The sequence below is a fragment of the Phalaenopsis equestris genome, unplaced genomic scaffold, assembly GCF_001263595.1.
Source record: "Phalaenopsis equestris unplaced genomic scaffold, ASM126359v1 Scaffold000359, whole genome shotgun sequence".
Taxonomy (NCBI): domain Eukaryota; kingdom Viridiplantae; phylum Streptophyta; class Magnoliopsida; order Asparagales; family Orchidaceae; genus Phalaenopsis; species Phalaenopsis equestris.
In genome coordinates, this window is record NW_018164801.1 from 842,433 (window position 1) to 853,111 (window position 10,679).

The window sequence follows — 10,679 nt, forward strand, 5'->3', positions numbered from 1 at the left end:
TGTTCAGGTGGCAAGTCATTTGACATTCCTGTAAATCCCATCTCGCTTGGGTTTGTTGCGTGCTTCCCAGTCGCGACAACCCCCTTAAACAAGATGTCAAGTTTTGCCTCGAACTCTGGCTCAATTCTGCACTGCCTATATTTCTTCGCTGTTGGTAATGCCTGTAACAAGCTTATTTAGGGGGATTAGTTTCTAAATAATTTGAGAAGTAATATAATTGAGAAAAAAAAATTAAAAAATTACCTCAATTTTCTCAGTCCACCATTCAGCTGGAGCATCGATCGTCCTTTTAATTGGATCTCATCCCAACTCGGTAGAGCCACGTTTCAACTCTTTCCATATTTTTCATTCTTTCTTCAATTGGTCCCATTTTTTTTTTTTGAATTTAAGCCTGTCGTAAACCCTACCAGTTAATTTTTTGAATCTCTGAACTATATTTTGTTAATCTTCTTTATTAAAATACGTAATTGGCCTATTCACCAGTTCAGTTTCTTTAATGCAAATATCGCAAAAAATATTTGTTATTTCTTTATCTCACATTGCAGATGGATCCCCTTCAGTTGCCTTAGAAATTTTGATACTATTTGGAACAAATTAAAATAAGCACTTTCGAAATCAAACAACTTTTAAACAACAAAAAGTCCAGAAATAAAAAACCACAATCAACATAATATTCACAACGTTGCAACGTATGAATAAAGAAAAATACAAATACACGAGAAATTTTAATGTGATTTGGTCAGAGAACTACGTCCACAGAAGGAAACCCACGTAAATTTTATTAACCAAATCGAAAAAATTAGATATATGTGCTACCAAAAAAAATACAAATACAAGTAGAACTATAATTCTCACATTGCACCTTAATTATAACATAAAACTATAACCAAATCGGAAGTGAAGTTCCAACTTTCAAGAGATACTCTGGAAGCCATGTTGATATCAATAACTTGTAATAATGATCAAATATCAGATTTTGTATGTACCTAAGCCTTCACTGTTATCTGTATTGTAGAAATATAGGTGATGTTAAACCAGTTTATGCTTAGATGGTGAGAAAAAAGGCCCATGTTGTACCAATTCTTCTAGCATTCGATTCGAAAAGAGGGGCAGAAACTGTAAGGAGCAAAACAGGAATCAAAGCAACAACAAAAAGTCTTAGAAACCAAACTTCAGTTGTTTATGTACTCCAATTATAGAATGCCTTTTTTTCAAATCAACAGTATGCCAACTAAGGGCCGGCGACGCACTCAAATGTCGCATGTTCTTCACAACGCTCAGAGAGTTGGCCCTCCCTCACAACCTCTGTGCCTAGATCGTCGTCTTCTTGAAAAAATATACTACGATAGATAAGCTTCAAGAGTCCCATATTATCATTCCGACAAAAGTTTTGCTTCGTTGCTTGTTCGCCAGAGAGAAAAACAAGAGACACCATGAGAGTGATCAAAGAAGGGAAATTATGGGGAAGAAAAGAAGAGGCTCGCCTTCAGTTCAAATTGACTCTTTTGGGGCGATTCCGGGAAGCACTTCACTTATGGGCATGGGTACCAATCGGACAATTGTAATCGTCCAGTCACCCGACATGGCTTCACCTGCAGTCCTCGCAAAGGCCCACAGTACGGTGGGGGGTCAAGCCTTACCAGTACCCGCCAATCCCCCGCCGTTCATGCGACTTTATCCTCAGGAGTTAACAGTGTACGAGGCGATTAGAACCATTGGTACATTTTTGCTTTTGGTCGAAATGGCTTTTAATTGTTATTTGCTGACAACTCTATCATTCTCTTAAGTATGGCAGATGACGAGACTCGACCAGGTTTAGACGGAGTTCTCATGGTGTCGGTCGAGGTTGGAAACAATTAGCCTATCAAAGAAGGTGGCATAGTCAGCCGCTCCGAGGATCACTCATTTCCGATTGAAACACAGAAAGGGGAGGTGTGATCGATCCAAGCGAATAGTGAGGAGTTTGCGTGTTGTCTGGCCGAGATTGAGAGCTCATTCTCTTATGATGTCGGTTTTCAATGAAGCTCAGAGGTTAGTACTATGTCGGCCCATGTGGCGTATCTAAAATAGGAGATTTCGACGATAAAGCAGAAGATTTCTATTGTTCAATAAGAGCTCACGAGTTTGCAAGAGTTGTCTCAGATCTCCTAAGCCCAGATTGAGTCTGATAGGTTCAACCAGCTCAGTTACGGTAGTAAATTTTTGTTCTGGATGCTGGTTTGATCGAGGCATGTCTCAACTGAGGCAACATCAAAATCGTGCATAAGCTTCTTCTCCGGGTGAGTCGGAGATATGTAATGATTTCCTGTAAAAAAAAATTCAAGTGAAATGATGTTTTCTCAATTTTCGTATTAATCTTTTCCATTTGAATTTTTTTAGGCGATCACTTCGAGTGTTGCCTCGCAACAGTTGGGATTAACCCTGACTATAAAAAGGGGTTTAATGGTTGTGAAGATACTTCTTTTCCTTTGTAACTCCTTTTTAAGCTCTTGTTTCCTCCTCCGGTCGAGATATGGCTCCTTGTCACCAAGAAGCAGCCCATCACATCCCTCGTCGCCATTCTTCTCGCGAGTTTTTTAATGACCCCACTTTCTGTCTCATCTAAGATGTCCTAAGCCAAAGTATAAGAGTGTCAGTCGAGCCGAGCCACCTTCATGACTTGCCATCCGCATCAGGCTCACCGCCCCACAAGAAAGGGCGAATATCTTGAAGGAGAACAAGTTGGTGGTTTAACAGGACCAACGTCGACTCGACCTCTGGTTCCCATTGTGTGGAGTTATGTCATTTTCAGCTATTATGGGGTCATCCTAAAGGTGCAAACGAGTTGAGTCGAGCTTGAGCTAACCTCAACTTGAGCTTAATTAATTTTATCGAGTTCGAGCTCGAGCATAAGTTTACAAGTTCGAGCCGGTTTATTTATTATAAAAGAGAGAGAAAAATATTAATTTAAGGTAGTGTTATAATAAAATGAGCAATTATGAGGGAAATAATAAGAAATTACTAAATATAAAATAAAAAATATTATTTTTTAAATATTTTTAATAATTTTGAGTAAATTTTTTATTAATATTTTTTAAAATGAGCTGAATCACTAGTTAATGAATTGAGTTGGGTTTAGCAGGAGCTTGGCTTGTTAGCTAATCGAGCTCCGCTCATGAGCCATTTATCAAGCTGAGCCAGAGCTGGCTCATAAATAGGCTTGACTCAATTGGATCCCTGCATCTAATATGCAACACAATTGTCACAAAATTATAATTGTAATTGTACCTTTCATATATCTTTATCAACCAAGCAATAAAAAGTGCCTTCAAATTCAGATTTGCGACCTCTAAGCCTTCAGACAGCACAATATGGAAGCACAAATTTTCAAAGAAGTTCTTCTTCCCTGGATAGAGTCCCCAAACCATGCACTAACTACACTTATGCAATCCATTATTAACCTAAATCACAAGGAAAGACAATGAACAAAAAAATAGCAAGCTCGGGAACACAAGATCAAAATTCAGCTAATGGCATAACCATCAACATCTCGAGTGTACATAAAATCACATTCACTTCCAATACCTCATCCAAGAAATTCAGTGCCAGCCTCAGTGGTTATACTTTAGCATTCATTAGAACAAGTAGAGGAAGCCTTTGTATTCATTGCAAAAGCATCAAAATTTGAGGTGAGGAGTTTGGATGGTGAGGGAGAATGAAATGGAAGACTTACAGTGTTCTTAAAGGTTGGCGAGGCATTAGTGTTAATAAATAAAAGTTGAAAGCCATAAAAAAGTTGATTTAAGCTTTAACTTGAATGTCAACAGCTTAACGAGTCAAACTTTTGAATGGAAATTCACAATAATGTAGATCCATTAACATGTGATTAGTGATATAATTTTTTTTTAATGGAATGAATTTGTTTAGCCTCGATAAATGATTGATTTTTTGTGAGCTCCATATATTTTTTGATTAATTCGAAATGCCAATGCTGCTTCGAAACAGTAATACAACATTATATAAATAGTATAATAATATACGTGGAAAATACGCATGCATCATATACATGAATGTTTCTATGCTTTAAGATTATATGCGATAATACACAAGTTTAATTAGACTAATAGCATAAACTTAGAAATCTTTTAAATTGTACACACACACACAGATTTATCAATATATTTTTTAAACAGCTTTATTTTTTAACTTTTTAAATTAATTAATTAAAAAATGTTTAAATTAAGAAAAATAGAAAGCATGATCCTTAATATCTTCTTCCATTTAGATTTTAACAATATCAAGAATGAAATCACAATAATAAAATGAATATTATTAATAATAGAATACATATTTATTTTTTATATAATTGATATAAATGAGGTGGCCTCATAGTTTATTTTTCCTATTTCCAGAACTTATATCCTATATCATTTTCTTAAGTATTTCAAATCAGTTTATAGATTCAAATGCAAGGGTAGATGTTAACATGCATCAGGGTTGATAGACAACTTAGAGAAATTAAATCCAGTTGGTTAAACAATAAAATTTTGTAAGGAATAACAATGCAAAAGATGTAATTGTTATAAATTATAATACTAAATTAGGCAAGCAACAAATCAAAAACTACTTGGTGGCAAGCCATTGAGTTGGCAAAGGCCAGCTACATACTAGGGCATTTACATAAATACCGTCCAAATCATATGTATTCACATATCTAACAAATACTTTTCTTTTTTACATTTATGCAGCCCAAAATTTTAATGTCACATAAAAAGATAACACAATTTTAACTTTTGAAAAGGGAAATACACCTTCACATGCATAGGTAAGGTGGTATGTATGCAAATATTGAACTTCAGTTGTTAGATATGTAAATTCATAGAAATGGAGTGGTATATATGTAAATCTTCCTAGAACAAAACATGAGAACAAACCTTACCTATGCCTGCATTTCCTACATTCGTATACTCTTTCTCCCTCGATCATCTTAACAGCACCAGATCTTATAACCGTGCCCTTGACAGTAAGAAGTATTCCCCTGTGCTTCACCCTCAACCTGCCAATATTCGGGAAAGTTTCTGCACGCTCTCCCAATTACCATTAAAACCATGCGACAAGCTTACCAGAATCTTCTAAATCACATTTCACCAAACAGGAAAAGAAAGAGAATGATATAATCACCGGGGCATTCAAGAGGTGAACCGGTAACATTGATACGAACATGGACGAACTCCTTGGTGCTCCCGCGGCCCTCGAAGCCATCTGATCCATCAAGAACAACCGTCTAGAAACCAGAATATTTGACTAAATAAAAAATCGATTGAGTATTCAGGAGGACAGAAAATAAAAATTTGGAATATGAACATTACCTGCGAAATGCGCGCGGCTTGATCAAAGAGGGGCAACAGGTCGGCTGGCTGAGAGAAGAGCTGGTAAGCGAGGGACGGATCGAATTCCAGAAGCTCCGCGAAGCTGAAAATATGATTTGTAAAATGAGGTCCAAATAGAAAGAAAGTGAGGGAGTGTGTTTTTGTAGGGTTACTCAATGGGGATTGAATAGTGGAGAGTGAGGTCATCGGAGAGAAGGATAGAGCGGAGGCAAGGAGAATGGTGGCTGAGGAGGAAGCGGGCGAAGGCCTGCACGACGTCGGTGGGAGACGTCTCCGGCGGCGACGGTGCGACTGCTTTCATTCTATTCGCGGGAAGAGAGCTTCCCGATAATTTCTGATTTTCCAGATATGGAAAAGAGCAATACAGGTTTATTTTTTATTTTAAATGATAAGTGATAAGTTGGAAATTATTTGATTCAACTTATGACATTAGAAAAGCAATTTCTTCCAACTACTTTAGTTTACAAATTATTTAAATTTTTCCAAAAAATAATTATTATGAAAGGGTTTGTGGACTATTAATTAAATAAACCGTAACACCAAATTCTTAAATATTTTTTTTCTATCTCACTCTAAAATTTTGATATTTATCTACATACCCCTTTACTCATGCATGAAAGAGCAATTTTTGCGTACGTTGTCGAGACGGTGTTGCGTCCGGACAACGGCCACAATACACTTGTTCGCGATTTTTTTTATCTCTACCGCGATCGGAAAATCACCGCCGTCGTCGGACACAGCTTTACGTCCGAACAACATACGCAAAAAATTTTCTGCATGAAAGGTAGGTATGACTTGTCAACAATCATAATTAGTGATAGTAAATAGTCGAGAGATTTACACACAATTCTTATGTGTTTAAATATCTCAGTCCTAAAATATAATATCTACATGTAGAAGACTCAAAACTTTTAACATCACATTAAAAATACCATAATTACTAGCTTTTTTTTCACGAAATGCACCTTTTTTTCTGTATAAGCATTGATGTGATTGTAGCACTAAAGCGTCATATATGCAAATATCAAAATTTCAGGTGTTAGATATGCAAATACATAAAAATTATATGATATGTATGTAAATTTCACTAAAATTTATCTGAATTTCAAAAACATCTAGTCATAAGTTTACCAGGGCTAAAGGTCCCAAAACAATACAACATGAGCACAAAAACATATCTTGATATAAAACCAAATAACATTTACAATAAAACAAACACTTTTGCAACATCCAGACTCACAAACTGCTAAACATCATAAAATACATGTTAAATTAATATACATGTAAGTTTACTGCTAAACAACACAGTCTAATAGCTGCTAGAACTTGCTCTCGACTGAAGAAACCTAATCAGATCCTGATAAGCATCGTCTTTCGCCTTTACGCTTAAGATGAAGTCGATATGGCCGTACGACTCGACGTAAAGTTGTTCGGGTTTGGATTTCAGTTCATTTATGGTGCGCTTTAGATCAGTGAGGTCTGCTAATGCATCACTGCCTCCATAGCCTATCAACAGTGGGAGAGACTCGGGGATATCACCCAGATTGAATGCAGGGGGTTGAGAACTGTGATAATGTTTTAGATTTTTCCACCAGCCAAAGTCATATTTTGCAAATGTGCCCTTTCTTATCACTGCCAAAAGACATTTATATAACTATATTGTTTAAAGAGAACTTTTTTACCAATCCATTTTTATCTGTAAGTACTGAAAACTTAACGTTCTATGAAATAACTAATGGAGCATTTACTTACATGCCGCACAATTCTTATGTACTTACATATCTAAACACCTAAACTCATATATGCATGCATACCACTTAAATCTATAGCATCACATAAAAAATATCATCATCACAGCCTTTTTAAAAGTGAAATACACATTTTCATGCATAGGTTTATGACATTAAAGTATTATGACTGTTGGATATGTAAAAACATAAAAATTGCGTGGTATGTATGTACATTTCCCTAAACAATAAGAATGCATTTACTGTAAATGAGAGTGCGCGCACAAAGATATATATATATGTGGTATGTATGTACATTTCCCTAAACAATAAGAATATGTTTACTGTAAATGAGGTAAATGAGAGCGCGCGCACAAAGATATAGATATATATATATTGGTCATGCCATAAACTGCAAAACTGAAAGGCATGGGAGATATCAGGTAGATGTGTTAAATATAATTGGTGCATTTACATACATAGCCCACAATTTTTATGTATTTACATATAAACTCTGAAAATAAAAGAGCCTAAAATCTGAGACCCAAACTTTCAGAGTTTACATAAAGAATTCCTGTAAATACATAGCACATAATTCTTATACATTTACATAAGTTTAGGTATCAGAGTTCACATAAGAATTCTTGATATTACATAAAAAATGGCCTAAACCCTGAAACCTAAACCACACAATTCCTATGTATTTACATATATTCTGAAAGGCATGGGGTGATTTTTTATGTGATATTTTTCATGCAATATCAAGAATTCTTATATATTCTTAAATCTTTTGTAACACATAAAAAATATCACTATTAACATTTTTTAAAGCGAAATATACCTTTTCATGCATAGGTTTATAGCACCAAAGTTTTACGTAAGTAAATATGAAACTTTGGTTGTGAGATATGTAAATATATAAGAATTGTGTGCTACATATATAAATTTTCCAATATAATTTCCTTAGAATACGAATGATCCATGTATTAGCATATATATATATATAAGAGTCAAAATGCATACTTTGGAAAAGATGGTGTAGGTTTTTTGTTGATGTTGAATGGGGCTCATATTCCAAATAATACTCCACACGAGATGCATTGAAGCAACAATTATCCCCTGAAATATATACAACATTAAGATAAAGTATGAGTTAAGACACATGGAAAGGGTGCATCCATAATTAAATAATCATCTAACCTCAAAAGAAGAAAGACTACAAGCAGACAGTACAATTTATCACAGCGTAATTGAGAAAGATGTCAAAATGGTTCCAGGACTCTTTGCAGAGTATTATTTTAGTCTCAGAGTTTATAAAAGTGTCAATTTTGTTTTAAGACTCTTTTAATATAGGTTGAAATAGTCCTCACTGAGGACTATTTTGGCCCTCCATTAAAGATAGTTTGGGGATAATTTAGCACTTGTATAAGCACTGAAATAAAAAATGACCTAACGTAAATAGTCAGGGAACTATTTTGGTACTTTAATCGAGTGCAATTTATGGCTTCTAATTTTTAATAGATCAGAGTATTGGGAAAATATATGCAGACATGAGAATTTTTTAAACTCATATAGGCATTAATGGTTCAGCCAAGTGGTTTTAAGCGGATTAGATAACCAAAATTGCCCTTACAATAGACTGAGAAAAGAAGATCAAAAGCAGCAACTATAACTACATTTTACGAAATATAAAGTCAGAAAGATACATTTTAGGAGGATTTACATACATAAATCTCAATCCCTATGCCTTCTACATATCTAACATCTAAACATCAATTTTTAAATATATGCCACTTTAGTCAACATAGTGGTATTTTTTATGTGAAGTAAAAAATTTAGGTGTAAAAATTTTAAAAATGAAGTTCAGGTGTTTGATATGTAAATACATAAAAATTTTGTGGTATGTATGTAAATGCCACACCAAATTTCAAGACCAAGAATCTTCAGGAGAAGTAGAACCCTTCTGTGCTTATATTCCTCTAGAAGTCGCGAATGCAAGTTTAAAGTATTTAATATTTACTTATCTCACCCAATTATAAAACCTAAGCCAACTTAATCTAATTACATTCTTTAATTTGCTACAAACCCCATATATGGTAAAAAGCAGAAAATTACAATTGCAATTGGCCATAACATAGTGTAGTGCACTTCCCATATTATTTATCGAGTAAAGCACAATAATAATGTTACATAGTGTGCATTATGTTCTAGTGCATAGCATCCATAGCGCGTGCCATTTTATTAATTTATTTGTCGAGTTTATTTCAACTTATTTCTTTACTTGTTGATGTATTTTATACTCATTATATTTTTTTTGTTTAAAACTTTTTACAGATAGAAGGGTGTGGGAAATCAAAGAAATTATTTGTATTTCACTTGTTCTCTTGAATTGATCATACAAGGTATTATATAGGAGATTAAATTAAGGTATTATATAGGAGATTAAAAGGAGAAAAACTAGGAAACTATTTAACTATTTCCCTTAATTTAAGGGATTACAAATTTCTTCTAATTTCCTTAATTTAAGAAATTTACCAATTAATTCTAATTTCCTTAATTAAGAAAATTAGAATTAATTCTCACAACTTTGTTTTCATCTCAGTCACATCTCGACACTCCCCCTCAAGCTGAGGAATAGATGTCTTCCATTCCCAGCTTGGATACAAGATCATGGAAACTTGAACTCCTTTGTTAGACCACCGACTAATTGTCTTTCTGATGGAACATAGGACATACACACTAACCATTCCTCCAGTTTTTTTTTTTGATGAAATGTCTATCAATCTCAATATGTTTTGTCTTATCATGTTGTATAGGATTATGAGCTATATTAATGGCAGACTTGTTGTCACAGTAGAGCTTCATAGGACCCTCCCATTGGATTCTCAATTCATCCAAAATGATTCTCAGCCACAGTAATTCACATAATCCTTGAGCAATAGCCCTGAACTCTGATTCTGCAGATGACCTTGCCACCACATTTTGCTTATTGCTCCTCCATGTCACTAGGTTATCTCCAAGAAAAGTACAATATCCTGTAGTTGATCTTTTACCCACTAGGGAGCCAACATAGTCAACGTCGGTGTAGGCTTCCAGAGTAAGAGTGTCATTCCTTTTGAACAAGCTTCCTTTTCCTAGATTGTCTTTCAAGTAATGCAATACCCTGTAGGCAGTCTGAAGATGAGGTTCTCTAGGATCATGCATGAATTGACTGATCATACTTACAGAATATGTTATGTCTGGTCGAGTGTGAGCAAGGTATATGAGTTTGTCAACCAATCTCTGGTACATACTTTTATCCACAGCTGGTTCTTCTTTAGCTTCTCCCAACTTATAGTTTGGATCTATTGGAGTAGTGATTGGCTTACAGCCAGTCCTCCCTGTTTCTGTCAATAAACCAATCATGTATTTCTGTTGAGATATGAAGATCCCCTGTGTGGAATATGCCACCTCAAGACCGAGGAAATACTTCAATTTCCCCAGTTCCTTGATTTCAAATTCTTTTACTAGTTTCAGCTTCAATTCATGCTTCTCTTTCTCATCATTTCCAGTCACTATGATGTCGTCCACATAGACTAAAAGA

At 34.9% G+C, this 10,679-nt stretch overlaps 2 protein-coding genes across 2 annotated transcripts in view; both read right to left on the reverse strand.

The window, feature by feature from the left end:
* Window positions 1-5,740, reverse strand: part of LOC110026224 (probable DNA helicase MCM9) — a 73,035-nt gene extending 67,295 nt beyond the window's left edge. The window contains exons 1-4 of the mRNA XM_020727091.1: window positions 5,522-5,740; window positions 5,349-5,451; window positions 5,161-5,263; window positions 4,919-5,057 (exon numbers count right to left, since the gene is read on the reverse strand). Coding sequence (XP_020582750.1) covers window positions 4,919-5,057; window positions 5,161-5,263; window positions 5,349-5,451; window positions 5,522-5,670 — 494 coding nt within the window. The 5' untranslated portion in view covers window positions 5,671-5,740. The remainder of the gene's footprint in view (window positions 1-4,918; window positions 5,058-5,160; window positions 5,264-5,348; window positions 5,452-5,521) is intronic.
* A 790-nt stretch (window positions 5,741-6,530) lies between these two features.
* Window positions 6,531-10,679, reverse strand: part of LOC110026198 (triacylglycerol lipase 1) — a 20,092-nt gene continuing 15,943 nt past the window's right edge. The window contains exons 8-9 of the mRNA XM_020727060.1: window positions 8,120-8,215; window positions 6,531-7,001 (exon numbers count right to left, since the gene is read on the reverse strand). Of these exons, the coding sequence (XP_020582719.1) occupies window positions 6,679-7,001; window positions 8,120-8,215 (419 nt within the window). The 3' untranslated portion in view covers window positions 6,531-6,678. The remainder of the gene's footprint in view (window positions 7,002-8,119; window positions 8,216-10,679) is intronic.